The sequence below is a fragment of the Hirundo rustica genome, chromosome 5 (genome assembly GCF_015227805.2).
Source record: "Hirundo rustica isolate bHirRus1 chromosome 5, bHirRus1.pri.v3, whole genome shotgun sequence".
In the NCBI taxonomy this organism is placed as follows: domain Eukaryota; kingdom Metazoa; phylum Chordata; class Aves; order Passeriformes; family Hirundinidae; genus Hirundo; species Hirundo rustica.
In genome coordinates, this window is record NC_053454.1 from 57,554,153 (window position 1) to 57,574,185 (window position 20,033).

Here is a 20,033-nt window from a genome sequence, read left to right on the forward strand (position 1 = left end):
GCAGGGCAAGCCTGGAGTCAGTGGCCAGGGGCATCAGAGAGCTCTGATCACCAGAGCAGTCTGCAGTGACAAGGGACAGGATCAGCTCTGCCACAGACTGCCAGCACAGCTGCAGCAAAGCTTGGGCAAAGAGCAGCACTGACAGCCTGGACATGAATACAGCTCACGTGCCGGGGGACAGTCACACTTATCAGATGTTTGGTCCCCTGTGCCAGCTTTGGGACATTTGTGGGGTGTCGATGGCTCCTTCTGGCAAGGCTGGCACATGGGATGAACCTTGCCAGCCTTTGTAGCAAAATTCTGCTTTTACTGCCAAAATTAATCCCATGTAAGCATGAGAGACAGGGCACACTGCTCGGGGGTCATGGAGGGAGCTGATGTGGCTTGGTTTGCTCTGCTTCAACATGGACAAGGGGATGTGTGAGGGGGGAGGGTAACAGGGAAGAAAAAGTCCTGTCATCCTGCGCCTCTGCAAAGGAGTTTCAGGGTATCCCACTCAAACCCTGTGATTTGCTGTGGGTCTCCCCCTTCCCTTCCCCAATAGTTGTCTTTTTTTTCATTGAAGAAACTTGGAGGTTTAACACATACACACACAAGAAAAAAGCAGGAAAAAAAAGAAGAAAAAAAAGAAAAGGACAAAAAGGGGTAGGATGTGAAGAAAAAACCTAATGTGATTAAAGCAGGATTTGGGCACTGGCAGAGAGCTGCTGTGGGTGGTGGGTATTAGCAGTAACAGCTGCTGCGCTTCCCATTAGAGGAGCAGGCGAGGAAGGCCCCTGAAAGGATGGGTCTCCGGCAGGCTGGCAGGGCAGTGGTGGCAGCAAGCCCGGCAGCGAACGTGTCCCAAGGTAAGCGCCGGCGGCACCGGCAGCCGGAGCCCGGGCAGCCCCGGGAGCAGCGCTGCTCCCCCGCGGGGATGGGCACAGGAGGGCGGCGGGGCTGGGATGGGGAACGGCACAGCCGGGCCAACACCCAAGGAAAAGAGCTGCTGCTCCTGCTGCTTCCATGAGCTCCTGCGAGAAATCTTATCCAGCAAGGGAGGCTGGCTCCATGAAAAGGAGACATCCTGCCGCTGGTCCAGCAGAGCTGGGAGAGTTAGCGAAGGCTCCTGTGATTCTCACGAGCATCTTCTGGCACGCAGCTGGTTGGAGTGGCAAGATGTTTGGCTGTGGAAGGTTAAACTGCATCCATCTACTTGCTGCTTTAGGCTGGGCATGAACTGTTTCGCATGCAGTGGTGCTTTATTAGCTGGCTGGCGAGTTTCAGAAGTGCTTGAAAGGGAGGTGTAAGCTAGACCTCCTCAGCCTGTGTTTCTTCTGATTTATTTATGTTTACTAATTGATTAAGTATAATGACATCTAAGGCAGGAAAGGCTGCACGTTGAAAAGAAGGTGGTAGAGAGTGCTACATTAAAATCAGAAGCACCTGCTTTGCGATATCCATTACAAAGAATGCTGCACGCTCATCCTTCAGCTTTACTTTGGAAAGTGCATTTTGAAAAAGAAGAATGGCAGAATACTCTGTTCAATCTGGAAATGTGTTTTGTGCTGTCTTGTGCCCTGGGCATCAGCCCCATATGTGATGGGGCCTGCAGCAGCTCTGCAGGTCAGGGGGCAGATGTTTCCCCTCTTGATCAGGCTGTACATTTGGGCTGGGAGTGGTGGAGGGTGCTGACTGTGGCTGTACAGAGCCTGCTCCTCCTCCTAAAACCCACAAGACTTTTTAGAGTAAATCTTTTCTAGCCACTCCCTCCATTGGCAGCTGCACAAGAAATACATCCTCTCGTGGGGGGCTCTTCCCTCTCCCAGCCTGAACAGTTCACTTCAGAATGAAAACACCGGATTCCCAAAGTGGCCCCAGGTGCCACAGAGGTCCCTTATTCCCTTTTGTTTAAAGGCAGTGGGGAGGGCGGCTCTGGAGATCAGATAAATCAATGGCACCATCTGGGAAGCCCCTGCTTTGGCTTGAACTCCACGTTGTTTCCCGCTGTAGGATGGAGGATGGCGGGAGAGCCCACGCTGCCATTGTGGGCTGGGCCTGCACCACCCTGTGCTTGGTCTCCTACGCGGCCGCCTTCTCGCAGGGCGCGAGCCTTTCCGCCTGCACCGACATGATGCCCAGGCACCTGAGGGTGCAGCTGCACAGCTCCAACAGCAACTACGTCACTCTCCACACCAACGTGTCCTTCTACTTCCCAGGAGACAAGGTGCCAGGTAAGGAACAGCTTCTCGTTCCTGCATCCGAAAAATACAAGGTGACTTATCTCAAGTGATGGAATTAACCTCTGTGAGGTCTGGGAAGAGGGATAACCACTCTGAGTGAGCTACAACACCTCTCTTGTCATGAGGATGTATTTACAGAGGAATTCTCTTCGCAGCACGAGTGCTTTGAGTGGGATTAATTTATGTCAGCTGTGTCTCAACCATACCAGACCTCATTATGTGCAATGGCACATGAGAGGCACCTCCAGTGGGTAAAGTCACCCTCCCAGCCCCTCTGTGTCACTCAAAGAGGTCTGGGTGACTCACGTGACTCTTGGGCATGGTTGGCAGCATTCCCCATCCCTGGCATTGCTGCTCCTCAGGCAGATGCAGGCAGAGCTGAGAGGCACCATTCCCCAGCTTGGCCACTTGCCTGTTCATCCCTGTGCCAAACAAAACCCCTCAGAGAGCAGAACACGACTTTTGCATACATACAGAGCAGTGTCCAAAGCTCCTTCCTCAAAAATGGCTGCATGCTGCCTGATCCAATGTGGTTAACTGCTTATCATCAAGGAGGGATGAGGGGGAGGGGGAAGACTCAGGCAAATCCTGTGTGCAGTTACACATTGCAAAACCAAAGGTAAAAGTCTGGCCTTCTGTATCCAGCATGTCCAAGACAGACTGTGAGGACAAAGACAGTAAGGTATTTTCAGTGGTGTTGCCCAAGGTATTTTCTGGGAACATCACTGCAGGCAATTCACTCCATAACAGCAAGACAAATCCCTTTGTGTCCTGTGTTTTGTCTTCCAAAAGTGACAGTAAGAAGCACCCGGGATTACATGGGCTTTATGCTGCAAGCTCGCAAAGTGTCCAACAACGAAATCGCTGGCACGTTTGTCTTCCTGCCTCCTGGTTCCAAGCTGCTGACTTGTTTTGAAGATGGTGACACTGTCACACACTCAGACAAGTCACTGAAGAGAAACCTGTCCTTCGTATGGAAAGCACCAGACCAACCCATTGGAGACATCAAGTTTTTGTAAGGACGTGCTGGTTCCTAATCAGAATTTGTGCTTTCTCCGTTACAGGCTGTCCAGGGCAGTGGTTTATGTATCTTGTACTCAATGTAGCTAAATACTTACCAAATGCTGCAACAGTATCCCAGCTGGTACATAAATCACCATTAATATCTGCTGCCTAGTGCTGCTTTTTATTTGCATGGTCACTATTTTCTCAGAATAGATACACTGGAAGGTGACAGCTTAAGCATTTTAGGAAACAGAAATATTAAGGCATAAAGGGAGAACCGTGACCATGGTGTCTGTCTTTGTAAATAATAAAGCCCACAGGACTTCCCTGCCTACAGGATAAGCTTGTATATCACTTCTTCTTCTTCTTCTTCTTCTTCTTCTTCTTCTTCTTAAAAAAAAAAAAAAAAAAAAAAAAAAAAATTAAAAAAAAAAATCAACATAAACAAAACTACTCGCAATAGAAAGAAGTGAGCACTGTGTCAGAACTTGACATCTCTGTTTTGCACCAAAGTCCCAAACTGTCCAAGTAGCTTGGTTCTGATTCAGAATGAAATTAAACGTCTTCTAACTGACTGCCTTATAGAAAGCACAGTGGCTTTTCATTTCAAAAGAGATTAAATTGTTGTATTTCAACTTTACAAAACCACTTAGAAACTGCTTGGCCAGATCCTTGGCTGCTTCCCAAAACCTAAGTGTCCTGTTGAGCATTGTGGCTTGAACGTCTCATCGTGATTCAAGAAAATTCATTGAAACAGAAATATTGCTACTTGGAATTTCCAATTTTTTGCCATTGCTTTAGATCAGAAAATGCTATTAATGTTTTGAGAAATACTATTAAACTCACAAAAAAAAAAAAAAAAAAAAAAAAAAAAACCCCACACAAAAAACCCCCAAAAAAACAAAAACAAAACCCAACAAGACCTAGTCTTAGCCACCCACTCTGATACTTCCTTCAACACTCTGGCTTTTGATCCTCTGAGTTGATATCTGATAGACTCTCCCTTTTTACCCCGCCACAGCATCTGGAAAAATGCCTTGTTAGGCTTAAAAATGCCTTGAAAGTGTCATCTGGCACAGGAAAACCCAGGTTGGTTTCCCCTTAGATAATTCTCAGAAACAGCTGAGCAATCTGAGCTGAAATTCTCCCAAAATCTCCAGCTTAAATAAAGCTCTTGGAGTGAAGTTAAAGGTTGGCCAACAGAGTTTTGGCACCTGACAAAAAGCAGAGGATTAGGCAGGCTCAAATATCAGAGGGCTGAGAAGAGAGACTTTTTCTTCACCTTACCTATTCTGCTGTTTGTACAAGTTACATTGGCTTGTTTTAATTAATAAATACCACTGTTGTTTCCCTGCCTACAGAAGATTATAAGCATAGTTAGTCCAAGTTTTACAAATCTACTTCTATCAACATGATGGATGTAATACAGCTTTTTAATTTTTTTTGTTTGTTTGTTTATTTAAGTTCCCACACATTTTTTTTGCTGAATTTAATTACTGAGTGGTGATTCTTCACCCTGAATCTTTCTTACGGGACGTGGTACCTTTTATTTGTAATAGAAAACGTACAACAGGCTAATACTTTAAAGTACTTTTGCATTGGTTCTCTTTTCAGATTAAAGCAGTCTTTGTGATTAGCTAAGCAGTCAGATGTTTTATTAATGCTACAGAGCCGGTAAATTCTTGCCTGATTATGTTTTAACAGCATCTCCATAGTCCAGTCATACTTTGTTTACTGGGCAAAGATTGAATCTGCTGTTGTGGCTCAGGGAGGGCAAAACAAGTCTCTTGCTGACAAGAAGCCCAACACCGCAGTCCCGGCGCCCCCGCAGGGACCAGCTGACCCTCACCCCACAGGTATGGTGAGCAAACCTTGTTGTTTCCTACCAACACCCCCAGCAGAGTAGTTTTACAGCTTCTTCTGGGTAAGTGTCCAACACAAGTGGCCCAAACAAGCTGGGGGGACCCGTTTAACTCCTGTGTCTGTTGAGGAGATCAGTGATGGCCATGGTGAGCTCCCTGAAGTGAAGGTGTGCGTCAGTATTTGAGGAGCCAGTTCCAAGGAGGGCACTAGACAGTTAAATGAGGTTGCCAGATCTTATGATTTCAATGCAAGTCTTAAAATACTTTACCTAAAACCTCAGGTCTTGAAAAGAAAGAAGTGCAATTAGCAATGTTTCCTAAAAAGAGGAACGTATTTGTCTCTGATTGTGATTATTGCCCTCCGGGTATATATTTAGTTGTATTTATGCAGTCATTGGTCAGTAAGATGCTCCAAGAATTTACTTATACCCAAATCAGATGTATTTCTCAGCATTTTTGGCATGGCACCAAGGCTGAGTTTTAATTATATTACTTGACCGTTACATAGGCAGTGAGCTTTGCTGCTTTAATTTCCACTTGGGTTCCCTCTTAAAAATAAGTGACATGAAAACAAAAGAGTCGCTGTTACAAACCTTCCTGGCAAATCTTGGCATCGAGCGGGATTTGAAATAAGCAAACCGAAGACAATAGACTTCTTCTCCCCTCTCCCTGATTTTTGTTTTGTCTCTCTGCTGGACAAGGTCCCATCCCTCCCGCAGCTGCCACTGGCTCCCTGCTGCCTACCAGCCCCGCTGGCATCGTGGCAACACCAGCACCAGAGCCAGATTTTGGTGTGGGGTCGGACACTCGTCCCGTTGCTGAGCCAAAGCAGTCGGCCCGGACGTCGCGGGCTGTGTCCGGCAGGAGCATCCGGTCCAGAGGCTGGGGGCTGGAGCCGTCCCTTCCCACCCAAGATGTTGGAATGGTGGATGCCCTGCAAGGTTCCCTCTCCCAGGACAATGCCTCCAGCTACAGCACCTTCAATGGGTAAAACTAGATGGTGGGAAAAGCTGTTTCTCCTGTCCTTATGGGGAAGTTTCCCTGCACACGAACAAGGAAGATACAGGAAGGTGTCTGCATGTAGGGGGGGCAGGAGAGAGGGTGTTTGCTGAGATTTTGAGAAATAATTCTTTGGATATTGCATATGACAGACAGCGACAGAGAGAAAATCCAAAACTCCGAACAACCCAACAATGTGTTGCTCAGCACAGTGGGGGACTGGCCAGGTGGCGGAAAAATGTGATAAAACCTATCGATTGTTACAACATTTCTCTGAAAGTGAATACAAATATTCAGTGAAACAGTGAACTCAGCAGACCTATTTCTCCATCTGCAGGGAAAAGGAAAACAAAGGATGTAAAACAATTATGAAATTTGGGCTTGAGGATGTCTGCTCAGAAGTCTTAGAAGGTTTGGGCTCCATGAGCTTCCATGCAACATTTCATACTGTGGGTGAAAATGATGGGGATAGGAATCAGTGATCAGGCACAATTCAATATACAGCTTGTATGATCTACATTGACTGCATGCATCCCAAAACTGCTCTGAGGAGCAGCACTTCTTGGAGTGGTGTGAGCCACAGGTGTCACTTGCTAACCCTGCCTTTCCTCTGTTCGTATTTCAGAGCAGGAAGAAGTGCCAGTGCTGCCACCCTACACTTGTGTTTGATGTGTTCAGGCAACAGGAAGGTAAGCACCAGGGGCAGGGGGGACACCTAGCAGCCCATGTAGGTGTCATAAATGACTAAAACTACACTGAGACTGTTGAAAGTTTTAGATTTTATTTTCCTTAACTGGAAATTGGGGTTTATATCTCTTTTTAGTTTGGATTTGGTTTGGTTTGGTTTTTTTGGGTCCACTGCCTGGGTTTTTAAGAGGCCCACTGTAAAAACAATTGCTTTCCCTTATGTAGACGGGAATACAAGTTGCTGGAAAGGTATGTGCTTAGAGATAACAGGATACAGAGTTAATGGGATAGCTCCACTATGGAGGCAATGGAGAGAAGAAAAATACAAAGAGAAGAAAGAACTAGACCAGGTTTCCCGGATGTCAAAGAGAAATAATCTCACAGAAAATAAAAGAGAAAGGGGACAAACAGCACAGAATGAGCCAGAAATATTTAGGAAGGAGCAAAGGACAGACAACAAATAAAGGAGAAACGTGTACCATGAGCACCTAGCACAGCCATGGAGAGAAGTGGAGAACTGGGAGTAGATGGAAACCAAAGGGAAGGACGAGTTATTGCACAAGGCAAGATCAGAAGAACATAATGAAACAAAAACACTGAGAAATTAGGCAAGAATGGAGAGGAGTATGAAAAGAAAGGAGAAATGAGTTGAGGTAGAGCAAGGACTTGCAAGGCAGTTCCATTTTCTATCCCAATGTCTCAAATCCTGCAGTATATCCTTACAGTACGGCATTTGCATTTTGAGGGCAAGTGATCCATACACATGCAATCCTAACTTTGCCAGCCTGCTACTTTACAGTTTGCAGTTGAGAAAGTCTTCTATTTACTGCTGTATTTTAATAGCCTTCAGAAACCATCCCTTACACAAAGGATGCTCTGACCCTCCACTACTTTGCTTCACAGCTTGCCAGGGCTCCCTACCTCAGCTTTGTGCTCCTGCCACACTGTCTTCCCAGGAAGCTTTAGAAATCACTAATGATGGTAGAGGGTGAGAGTTTCTCTGGTGTAATTAATGGATGTGTGAAAAAGCCTGCTGGGCTGGACAGCCTGGAGATGTGCCAGCTACTGAGGGCCAGATCCAAATCTCAATGGAGCCAAATTAAAAACTCCAGTACGTTTTACAGGTTTTGGATGGGGGCTCAGGTGCATAGTGGGAATGGAAAAATTCATTGGGGGCCTCCTAAATTGCATGCTTGTTCCCCAGTTAGTCTTGGATGATACCTGCAGCAAAGCCTGGGCTGCAGAACTGGCGTGGAGCAGCTGGCATTTTGTGACAGTTAAAATAAGGTGCATGGAAACAGGCAGTCCCCAGAAGCAGGCCCAGGCAGGAACTGTCATTCCCTCTAAAATGGGTGGTCAAGCAACACAGAAGAGTGGAGGATTTAAGCCTGGCTGTGTAAACTGAGAAAGCAAGAGAGGTTTTGGGGAGAGGTTATAGATTGTATGTGAACGCCCCAAAACGGCTGATGGCAGAGGCCATCCCAAGTCTCCATCCGCTCCATAGCCTCAGAAGGGCAATACTGAATCCCAGTGGGTCTGTGTGAGCCTACACATGCAGCTTGGCTGGGAAGATCACACCTGTCCTTTCAGCATGACCCTGGTGCCACTCAAGGTGGGAATTTAAGTTTATTAAGTGATATTATTTTGTGATAACGATGCCTGTGAAAAATATCACCACCACAACTGGAACTGCAGACGTTTAGTGAGGCAAAGTAGTGACCTTCCTCTCTACCTGCGCCCTTCACCTTTGCCCCTCCAACCCACACTGCCTTTGCCCCTGGGAGCAACTCGAATGCCTTTGTTCCTCCCGTGGCAATTCTGGTATGGGTGGAGCAGGGTTGCATCTGCTTCATTTTCTAAAAGATACTGAGTAAACAGGGAATAGAAAAGAGTTAATCTATAGCCAGACGGAAACATGGGCTTCAGAAATAGAGCTGAAGTGTTCTGTGAGGTAAGGAGTGGAAACTTAGTCGGCCCCCTTTTCTCTTCCCTCACTGCACATTTTGGCATGTTTTTACTTTCAAAGGGCAGTACCGAGAGTGGGAGCATCTTGAAAGCCTCCCCACGTGTGACAGCATCACCCTCCGCCCTGCACACACGCACTCACCTGGGTGACATTGCTGCGACCACAGCCGGGCTTGGCGATGCCAGCACCGCTGGCAATTTGTCCTCGGCTTCAAGGCAAACGGCAGAAAGAGAGTTGGCGCCGCAGCCAGAGGAGGCAGGCACCAGGGGCGAGGAGGACAAGGATGAACAGGAGGCAGCTGGGAATACCCTGCCATGGGTGACCAGAGCAGCTCCCGAATCCGCTGCTCCCGAGAAAGGGGAAGGCCCTGGCAGAGGAACCCGACTCCTCGCAGCCCAACTTGGCATCCTCCTGGTCTGCACGGCCGCGCTGGGCCTGGCGCTGGCGGCTGCCATGCGCTGTGTCTGCGCCCAGCACTGCCACAAGCGGGCCGAGGTGTCCTTCAGCGAGCCCGAGCCCGATGTCATCACCATCACGGAAAACGGGGAGGTGATGCACTTCCGAAAGATCCGGGAGAACAGCTTCGTGCTGGTGCAAGCCCAGTACAACTGGGTCAGCCCCTCGGGCGGCGGGAAGAAGGCGGTGGTAGCTTAGACCCTCTATGTGCTGCCATTCAGGCAAACAAACCCAAAGCAGCCCGTTCAGACAGAGGTGTTAGGCAAAAGTATCTAAACTACAGCTGCTGAGAAGACAGAAGCTGATAGATTGTTCAGTGTGTTACACTTACTGCAATTAATATTGTATATCTGCTCATTAGCCGTCACAGTGGCAATGACATACGCTTCTCCTGTTGCCTTAAGGGTGCAGCCAAAAATAGAAATTCTTCCTCTGCACTGTGGTATTGACTCCTGTTCAATCTCAGAAAAAAAGTTTTGAGTGCTGTATTTCTTTCTAGGAACTACAAACCCAACCATTCTCATTTAAGAGCTTACAGATTTGACTCTGTGCACTTGGTATCCCTCGGATGACAAATATTTGCCAGAAGATTTCAAGTTCCAATTTGAAAATAAAAAGCAATAACTCATTAGTGGAGAACATTGATCCCAAGAACGCTGAATTGATCCATGGAGTGAAACACAGGATGGCAGACACCAGCTTTTTGGGGAGAAACATGCCTCCTCATCAGGTGCAAATGGAAGAAAATCTTTCCTGTCCATTTGCACCTGATGAAGAAGCTTGTTGAAGCCTGACGGCCAACATTTATTTAGCCTTTTATTTTGAGTCAGCTGAGTGACACTGTGCAGAAACACAGACTGAGAAGTACCTTTCCAGGTCACTTTGGAGATGCCCTGCAAAGGCTGCACAGGAAATTAACACATCCTTGTGTTCTGAGTTTGTGCAAACTTCTCTCTGACCGTGTGGTTTTCTGCAGGAGACTCCTAAAGCAGCCCGTGGAAAACAGCATGATCCTGGACACCTCCTAAGAAGGAGAGGTGACAAAAGCAAGGATAAAGTTTTATTTTACTGCAGCTTTAAAAGAGCCAGAAATAGACCTGATCATGATCCTCTTGAGATGTACATTTTAGAGGCTTTCAGAGAGCAGGAATTGACCCTTCTGGTGTCCTTTTCTAGGTTGGATCAGTTCAGAGCTGATCGTTCCCAAGCCACGTAGTGAGGAACAAACTTACGTTTTGGTGCTGCCGCCTAATTCACAGCCCACAGCAATCCCCCTGAACCAAGCATGTAATGACAGGACTCTGATGGTTCACCCAGCCTTCCTGGTGACAGCTTCCCCTCTGTCAAGAGGGCCCTGTGGCCATCTCCTTCTATTTGCCCATCTCCATGCTGGACAGCCAGTCAAAGCCCTGCTCTCACATCCTCCCTTACCTCACCACGGCCTTCAGGGGAGACAGGTGGGACATGAGCTCTCCTGCTCCAGCTCGATGCACAGAGTGCAGCTCTTGCTAACAGAGCCTTCCTTAGCACTCACAAAGAACTGTTTTCTGACCATACTGCTGCACTGTGATCAGTGACATTTGTTCTGCACACATGGACAAATTTTTATCACCTTCACTTCTAGGCCCAGTGAGCCCTGGGCAAAATAAATGAGGAAGAAAAGAAGTGTACTCACAAATGTAGCTTGCAGACATGAGCTTGATGCTCTTAATCGTTGCACTTTGAAGAGAAGGACAACTGCACCGTAGCCTTTTGCTGCAGAAAAAACAAGGGTAGTGCTGTAATCTAAAAGACAAAGTTTGCTAGATGAATGGTTTTATATTCACTAATTGAGCTTATGCCCTCCCTACTAGTAAGCCTCCAGGTTTTTAAGCACAAATCTAGATACAACGGCATTCCTCTGCCGTGTCACGTGCCTTAGAAAGAAATCGTGTTTCTGCAACCCAGTGTAGCTGAACTGTGTAGTGACTAAAAGAGACTGCATTCAAGTCATTGTTAATGCAGCCAAAAAAAAAAATCCTAATTAAATGAGAAAATAGGTCAACAAACTCTTAAATATTTAAAGAACTATCACATATTATTTTAAAAAGTTTCTTACGATGGCATAGCTGTTTATGAATAAATTACAAAGACCTATAGCCTCTTTCACTGTCTCTCTAGGATTAATGTTACCAGACGGCTCTGGCTATAAAACCAGAACCTTCCTCTCCTCAGCTCTCTCCCCACAACCCAGCATTGCTTCTTTCTAGGCTGACTAGAGCAAGGGAGGGCCTCATGGAGGTGTTTGACTGGGAGAGTGGCACTTCAACACCATTCTGCCTTCTGCTTAATCGACGTGCTCCAGTATTATTAGTGGTGAGACCAGTAACGGTGGGATCTGAGGGACACAGCTCCTCTGAATTAGTCATGAGTTTTGCTGCTTTGCTGCTCTCTTGGCTGAGACCTAAAGTGCCTGTGTTTTTTTCTTGACTTCTGAATGATGTTCCGTTTGTTGCAGTTGCCATGACAGGAGGAACGGAGGTCTTATATCTTCGTAAGGTTGTTAAAAACATGAGCACTGGTTAATTTATTAAAGGGCAAACCACCCAGACATCCCCATTCTTAACTGACTTGTCTTTTATGGAAATTAGTCTGTGCTCATGCTTGTAACAGGTTTCCGAGAAAAAAAAGTAAGAATTAAGAAAACAAAGGCACAAACCATTCTAATATTTACTGGAGAGACAAGTGAAAGACTTGCCTAGTTTCCCTCCTAGGTGCATGACTGGGCTGGTCCCAGACATTCTGCTGGAACTGGGGATCTCAGTTCCTCCAGGGCAGCTCAGCCTGCAGTCACCCATGGCCCACGTCAGGCTGTGACTTCATCCCTCAGTGAAGTGACATGGTTTGGGGTCAGAGGTACTGAAAGCAGCTAATGCACATCCATCCTGAGCCTATCTCCCCACCAGCCAAAAAGGCATCAAACATAGTTTTGGCAGTAAAAATGTCTATGACTATTGCAATGCTTGAGCTATCTAACTCAACGGGAAAAAAAAAAAAAAAAGAATTAGAAAAAACAAAATGTAATGCGGAGAGGTTGCACTAAGCAAGACAATTGATCCAAAGCTTGGAGATCACAGACATTTCCTGCATTGGTTGAACTGTCACTAGTAGGCAAAAAAAGCCAGACATGCACCAATTTGGCCAGCTCCCAAAAGGGTGACAAGACTCACAGGAGAAGCCCCAGGGCCCTGTGGGCCCAGCAATCACGGTCAGCAGGGATGTGCGAGCTCAGGCTCTCCCAGATCAGTGTGGGATGCAGCCCCAGGCATTTCAGAGATCTGGCTGGCTTGGCCAGCCCTTTTGGCACAGTTTCTGCAACTACTCAGGACCACAAAAACCAAGGAAGGCAAAACAGTAAGGTCAGGAACCTGGAGAGCAAAACGTTCAGCAGATGCATGTGTTATTTATTCACTCAGATTTAAATAATAATGACAAATGCCTGTAAAAAAGAAAAGGAGACAATTCCAACAACATTCAGCTCCAAAAAGGCAGCTGCTTAGCAGCAAAAGCAAATGACAAAATAGCAGCCTGACCTGCGAAGCTGGTGAACAGCAGAACAGACCCCTCCCTCCTCCTGGCAAGGTGGGTCCTTTCACGGGCCCTGCCGGGCCCTTAAGGCCCATTGTGTCTGGACAGCTCTACAGGGCTCCTTTCCTTCCTTTGCCTTCCCATCTCTCTCCTGCCAGCTCGTCCAAGGCTACGAGAGGGCAGAGAAGGACTTGGGGAGTCACAACCTCCCCTGGAGCAGGAGCTGCTCAGAGATGTCTCCCAGCCCCATCCTGCCACGGAACTGCTTCCCCTTCACAGGTCTTGTCTCGGCAGCCCTATTTCCTCATTAGCGCGCGTGTGACTCTCTCAATAAAACATTTTGCTACGTGATGTATGAAGGACTGTGTCTCAAACCACATTTTACTGTATATTTAAGTGCATGTTTTGCTGATTTACTACTGTTCTAGAGAACGTCTCCCTCGCCGAGCAGGGCAGGCCCGTAACGGATACATCAGCTCTGACTGATGATTATTAGTACATTCCAAGGTTATGTCCCACAATCAAATAATGTGTAGGAGGGAAGAGAGACTCCAGCTTACTCGGCTGAGGACAAAGATCACAGATAGTCTCTTTCAATCTTCAGATTGCAATATCCATTACAGATTGCCACCTTCTAACGTCAAAGTATAATTTGTTGTGGAGAAAATGTGTCGCCGTTCCAAAGGTGAGTCAAAGATCAGCCCGGCTGTATATCAGCGCATGTTGATGTACATTAAGAACTGACGGCCAGGTACCAAGGACATCGGGCAGCTGGCGCAGAGGGAACGGCAGCAGACGCGACTTGCCGATCCTTCCCGCGCGAACACACGGCCGGGAGCGGGAAAATATTTAACCCAGTCAAAGCGAGGTGTCACCAGTAATTGCCGGTGTCTAAGGCAGCACCGACGCGGCGTGTCGGCGGCAGCGGCTGCCTGCAGTCGGAATCCCGCAGCAGCCGCGCGGGCGGATCCGTGCCCGGGCCGCGTCCCCGCCATTCCCGCCGGGCGCCCCGCGCTCCCGCCGCCAGGGGGCAGCCTTGTCCCGGCGATGGCGGCCCCGGGCCGGGCCCCGGGAGCGCTCCCGCGGAGAGGGGGCTTGGAATCCTTCCCTGCGCTCGTCAGAGACATTGCGGCTTGCGTGGTTTAAGCGCTGTCTTAATTTTCAAGCCACTACGGAGCATACGCAGTTGTCCTCAGTGCTATTTCAAATTCCCAACTGCAGTTTGTGGGGACTTTTTCTTCTAGAAACCCGCTACACAAACCCTGATGGGACAACAATAAGCAGGGTGTAAGTTGTCTTATGTCCGCTTCTCCTTGCCAGCTCCCTACTGAAAAAGACATTTATGACAAGAAAAATCCAAGCTCTCTCCAGTTCCATCAGTGCCTTGTGCTCTGTCTGAGGCTGCCTGAGCTCAAGTGACTCCAGCAGGTCACAGCCCTGGCCAGGGAAGGCTGAGGCAATGCTGTCCTGGTGGGTGATGCAACCAAAGGCTCTGAGAGGGCTGTATTTCTTACTGGAAACATCTGCCTGTCACTTGGCATTTGAATGAGCAGTTCAGAGCTGCTGGTAGGTGCTTGTGTCACTGTAATGGCTGTGACAGGCTTTTTCCATCTCTGAGGAGGAGATGGTTTTGACATTTGCTTTGAGTGCAACTTTGAAGTCACCGAGTTCCTCTGGTTGAGCAGAATTTCTTCCTAATATCTATTCTAAACCTACCTTCACTTTAAAGCCATTCCTCCTTATCCTATTACTGCTTGCCCTTGTAAAAAAGTCCCTCTCCAGCTTTATTTTAGCCCCTCTATTTGCAGAGCTCCCAGAACTTCCTGCTAACAGCTTGCAGAAAAGTACCCTATGCAGCATCATGCTCTCTTTGGGAGCTTCACTGCCACCCCACTCTCTGCAGCTGCCTGCCAACATTTCCTTCCCAAAAAACACCCACGAGAGCACAAGGCTCCTGCAGACAGCATACACATGTCCAGTCTGGTTACAGCCACTGCAGGCTGCTTACAGCAATGCAGCTCAAGTTAAATATGCCAGAGATAGCCAAGCAGTGTCATCCTTACTGTGCAAAGCATGGGAAACATGGATGCAGCACAGTCCATGCTGGCCACGGCAGCCACAGCAACAGCCTCTGCGAGGCTCTCTGTCCTTGATGCCAACAAGGGCTAGCGCTGTTCTGGGCCCACACTGACACGGGCAGTTGTGGACCTGCAATGCGAGGCCAAGGACACAGCCTTGTGTCTGTGACACTGAATCCTTGATCCTCCCTTCTCCCTATCTGCCATGCTTACACATCCCCCCTCATCTTCCTTGACTCTTCTCTCCTCCCTGCTATCTTTTCCCCCTGAATCCAAGGCTTGTCTTACCTGTGAACAGACTTGGTGTTGCAGGTGCTGTTAACGAGCTCACCTTGGCCTTCCGCAGCATTACAGATGCAGTTTCCTAGGTCCTTCTTCTCCTACCAGGTTCTTCTCCCCAGAATGACCCACACTCTTCCTTCAAACATCTCTAAATGTGGCCACCTCACACACCAATGTCCCTTTGCTACCTGTGAAATCTTGCTCTTCCTTAGTGCACTGTAGCTCCTGTCAGCTTCTCCCTGACTTTGTGACAGTTGGCAATTTTGCTTGTCATGCTCAGGAGTTTCCCAGGTCTGCTCCATTAGCTAGGGCTTTTGCCAGGCCCTAGTCACCAGCCTGTGTGCCTCAATGTGTTTCCCCCAAGGTGTCTGCCTGTGGCATTGTCTTCTCCTGTCCTCTTCCTAGCCTTGATGTGCCAGTCTTCTCTATCCTGTGGTGGCTCTGAGCATTCTCCTCTCACCAGGCACAGTTCCAGCCCTTTGGAGTGACTCCTTTTGTGCCCAAGTGCTCTGGTGCAGCCTCATTTTGCAGGTTCTGGGAAAGGAAGTCTTATCCTTGCCCAGGAGACCAAACTGGACTGAAAGCATGGTTAACCACAAACATAGGCAACTTTATTTCAGCAACTAAATCAACAAGAGCGTTTGCATACACGCAGAGGAGCAATGTGGGCAGGACAGAGCAGGCCTTTGGCACTGGGGCAGCCTTTGGATCAACAGGCATTGCCTCAGCAGGAAACGGTCACGGTCCCATGCAACGTGCACTGAATCCTGTCTATTCTCCTGCTCAAACTGTAATTCCCTGTAGATTCTTTAGGAGCTCCTGGATCTGAGCGAAGAATTCCATCAGCTTCTTGATTGGAAATGGGCAGCTCTTAATCTCTTCCACTGGTGGTGGTATCAAACTTGGCTTCTGAGTGGGGGTTGGTTTTGGCCACGGCCTGTGAGTGGGCAGCGTTGTTGGCCATGGCCTGTGAGTGGGCAGCGTTGTTGGCCATGGCCTCTGAGTGGGCAGTGTTGTTGGCCATGGCCTGTGAGTGGGCAGCGTTGTTGGCCATGGCCTCTGAGTGGGCAGTGTTGTTGGCCATGGCCTGTGAGTGGGCAGTGTTGTTGGCCACGGCCTCTGAGTGGGCAGTGTTGTTGGCCATGGCCTAGAAGTGGGGAGCGCTGTCGGCCACGGCTTCTGAGTGGGCCATGGGGCGTTTGTATGATGAGCCCAGGGTTGTGAGGCAGTTGTATAATGACCCCATGCCCGAGAAGCCTCTACTTGTGGGAGCAGTTCCATCTGGACCAGAATCCAGTTATAGAAGTGCTGAACAGAAGTGTATATTCCAGGCCGCTGTGCTCTGGCACAGCCTTTTCCCCAGCTGGTCACTCCGACAACCCAGAAGAAGTCAGCGCTGTTGTCTCTGCACATGAGTGGACCCCCACTGTCACCCTGCAGAGGAGCAGAGAAAGTTAAGGTGGTGCTTGGTGGCTCCTGTCAGCGCTGGGGCTTCCTTCTTCTCTCTCACAGCCCCTGCCAGAGCTGTATTCCCAGCAGAGCAAGGCTCTGCTCAGGTGCTGGAGCCTCCAGAAGCTTGGCTGGGAGCAGTTTGAGGGCCTATGAAGTCAGGCTCTCAACTCAGCTCTGCACAGTGATCCTGGATGTGCAGAGGACAGATGATCCAGCATTGGTGTCTGGACCTCTGGGCTGCCAAGAGCACTAGCAGGGCTTTCTGGGCAGAGTGCCAGGCCTCTGGGACAAGGGAGGCCCTGCACATGGGGAATGGGTGGGAAGCCCCAGCACTGACGGGGAACCGGGGCTGAGAGAGTGACTAGCCAGGGAAAGTGGGGACTGTGTTGGGGCAGGGCTGCCTGCGCTGCTGGGGGCCGAGTGACTTGTCACACACTCCTACCTGGCAGGTGTCGATGCCACCCTCCGGGTAGCCAGCACACAAGTTGTGGGTGTGGACATCCCCATCGTACCACTTGCTGCTGTTGCACAACTGGACGTTGATAAGGTGCACCTTGGCCTCCTGCAGGATGTCACTCGATCTTTGAGCTGTGAGCAGAGAAAGGAATGAGGACCCAGCAGCTTGCTGCCACTTTCCCCATCTGGGGGTGATCCCCTTTCCTAGGGCTTGCTTTGCCTCTACAGAGGGGCTGGAGCTCTCTGTCCCTGCTGTCTGCCTTTAGGGAGTGGGCAGCCTGACTTGTTTTGGCCTCTACTGTCGGGAAGCCCAACTTATCTTGCCCTCCATTTTTGGAAACTCACATCTGGCAGTGGTGGCACCCCAGCCAGCGACGTAGCAGTCTTCCAGCAGTGCCACGTTCAGCGTGGCGTTGGGCACACAGCCCAGCTGGATGTAGGGGCCGCACTGGACAGGCTCGTTCAGTTCCAGCAGCGCGATGTCGTTGCTCTGGTCGGCGGGACCGTATTCCTTGTGAACCAGCAGCCGCTTGATCAGGCGCACCTCGGCCCCAGGGCCCGGCTCAGTCAGCTGGGTGGCCCCGATCAGCAGGCGCATGGCGCTGATGTTCCTGAAGGCACGTGGAGAGAGGGGTGAGAGGGAGCAGAGCCTGCAGCTGGGGCAGCCCAGCAGTGAGCAGCCTTCTTCTCAGGGCAGAGAGCAAGGCAGCATTATGAAGGCGGTAACTGCTCTAGCATGCCTTAGGCTCTGGGAATGTCAGCTGGAGGCTGCTAGGAAGTAGTGGCATGTGCCCAGCCTTCTAAGCAATTTCTCAGCTGGGCTCTGCATTGCCCAGGCACTGGGCACGCTGCAAGGAAATGAGTAGGGACAGCATATGGCACTGCTGACAGGGCACCTGCTGATGTTGTGGGATGTCCCTGTTTCCCACTCCTCCTTACCTGGAGTCGGCAAAGCAGTGGGCTGCTGTGAGGACCCACTGTACGCTGATGAGGGACCCTCCGCACAGATGTCCCGTGCCTGCAACCGAGGGATCTTGGATGCTGACAAGCCAGGGCCAGGCCCCTGCCTTGGCACTGGTGCCACCCACGACGCGTGTCATGCCTCGCTCATCATCATAAGTCAAGGGCCGGAGCCCGCAGCTCCCTCTGCAAGTAGAAAGCCATTTCCATCCCGCTCCGCGGCGCGCTGCTGCTCCAGCAGAAGCTCCCCACAAGGTGTGCAGGGACGGCAGGCCAGAGAGGGCCGCGGGGTGTGCGCCCGCCCACAAGGAACTGAGGCTTCCCCATGGGGTTTGGGAAGCTGTGGCCTGGCCACGGAGGACAAGCGGGCCCTCTCCAGGGAGCCCCCGAAGCGTTGCCCGAGCTCCCTCCCAGAGCCTTGGGGCCACTTACTCGCAGGAGTTCCACGTGCCCTGCACAGGCCTGCACGCGGCCAGCAGGACGAGGAGGCAGAGCAGCAGCATCGCCGCCCGTGGCTCGTGTCAGCTGCGGGAGCGAGGCCTCCGTGCGCCGGCACAGCCGCAGCCGCAGTGCCCGCAGCTCCCGCGGTGCCCTCAGCCCGGGCTGATGTCACAGAGCAGCCGGTTCCACGTTCTGGGCACTGCGGCCTCTGGCACAACGTGGAACTGGAGAATGGTTCGGGTCAGAGTGGACCTTAGCGGTCATCCAGTTCCAACCCCTGCCACGGGCAGGGACATCTCACACCAGACCAGGCTGCTCAGAGCCCCATCCAATGGGGCCTTGGACATTCCCAGGGACGGGGCAGCCACAGCTTCTCTGGGCAACCTGTGCCTGTGCCTCACAGTCGAGAATTTCTTCCTCGTATCTATTCTAAACCTGCTGTCTTTCAGTTTGAAACCATTCCCTCTTTTTCTACCACTACTTGCCCCTTACAAAAAAATCTCTCTCCAGCTTTTTTGCAGGCACCTCTCCTTGCGGGATGAGGGTGTGCTGGGGCACAGGGAAGCGCAGATGCATTTATCAGCAAGATAGACAGTTTTGCTTTCATTCTTTAAAATATGACAGTTTGACTGACTTTAGGTATTGCTATCGTGTAATACACCCAAGTAAAAGTCCATTTGGTCATATATGTGTATCTAAAATGGGAAATACCTGTGTCCCTGCTTTCCAGGATGACTTCTCAGCCATGGCCAGCAGTCTCTCTGAAGGACTATAGAGTGCTAGGTGCTGCCTGCAAAGAACAAGGCATAGAGAAAACAATGATGAAACACATGGTATTAAGAAGCATCGAGATACATCTGGTAAAACGTAGCTTTGTTTTCCATGCCAGCTCATATATTCTGGAAACCTCCTGAAGATCCTTAACCAAACAAACACAAAAGAAAATATGTAATCAAAATGGCAGCTAAATATTGACTTGGTGACTGATACAGATGTACACAATTAATATGTGTATATATACATACTAACAAAGAAGGAAAAAATGAGAAAATTGAAAATTAGTCAAAATCTGTATTTGCAAAGCAAATTAAATTTTTGAACACCTCGGTCTTCAAGCACCTTCTTTTCAATCTTATTGAAAGCGGCCAGTTTTCAGAGAGTACCTGTCCTTCCAAAGTGATGGTTACCTGATATGTCAGTGCCAGCTGAGCATCTGCCATCATTTCTTATTTTGGGAAATGTAGGCCCCACGTGTTTACACTTCCTCAGATTGTCAATCTCTTTCAAGGAGTTGGCGAAAGGTTTGCATTTCCATTGGTTTTGGTTTTATTTATCTGAGTTATTTTCCCATTCTTATGATCATCCTTTTTCTCAGTGTGAGGTAGAATTTTTGGTGTAGTAATACCCATCCACATAAAAATGAGGGCTCAATACATTTTAAAAGGGAGAGTCATTTAATTATTGATGAAGGTACAATATTCTGAGTAAGTCGTAAAACCACCAGAGGTCACACATGGGTTGCTTCTTTCCCCTTTTTCTCTTCCTGATTTTTTAAAAATTTTGTTTGTTTGCCACTACAGCTGGATTTTTAATAAAACAA

General features: G+C 49.2%; 2 protein-coding genes across 2 annotated transcripts; one reads left to right on the top strand and one right to left on the bottom strand.

The window, feature by feature from the left end:
• The first annotated feature begins 823 nt into the window (after nt 1-823).
• REELD1 (reeler domain containing 1) lies at nt 824-9,508 on the top strand. The gene is made up of 7 exons (XM_040065396.1): nt 824-848; nt 1,993-2,213; nt 3,015-3,237; nt 4,932-5,083; nt 5,809-6,076; nt 7,001-7,024; nt 8,957-9,508. Exons 2-7 carry the CDS (start codon nt 1,994-1,996, stop codon nt 9,393-9,395), a joined length of 1,326 nt encoding a protein of 441 aa, XP_039921330.1. The 5' UTR covers nt 824-848; nt 1,993; the 3' UTR covers nt 9,396-9,508.
• A 6,368-nt stretch (nt 9,509-15,876) lies between these two features.
• On the bottom strand, nt 15,877-19,257 carry LOC120753126 (acrosin-like). The gene is made up of 5 exons (XM_040065067.2): nt 19,145-19,257; nt 17,972-18,178; nt 17,378-17,643; nt 17,019-17,164; nt 15,877-16,558 (listed from the first exon to the last, which is right to left on the bottom strand). Exons 2-5 carry the CDS (start codon nt 18,130-18,132, stop codon nt 15,908-15,910), a joined length of 1,224 nt encoding a protein of 407 aa, XP_039921001.1. The 5' UTR covers nt 18,133-18,178; nt 19,145-19,257; the 3' UTR covers nt 15,877-15,907.
• Nucleotides 19,258-20,033: the final 776 nt, after the last annotated feature.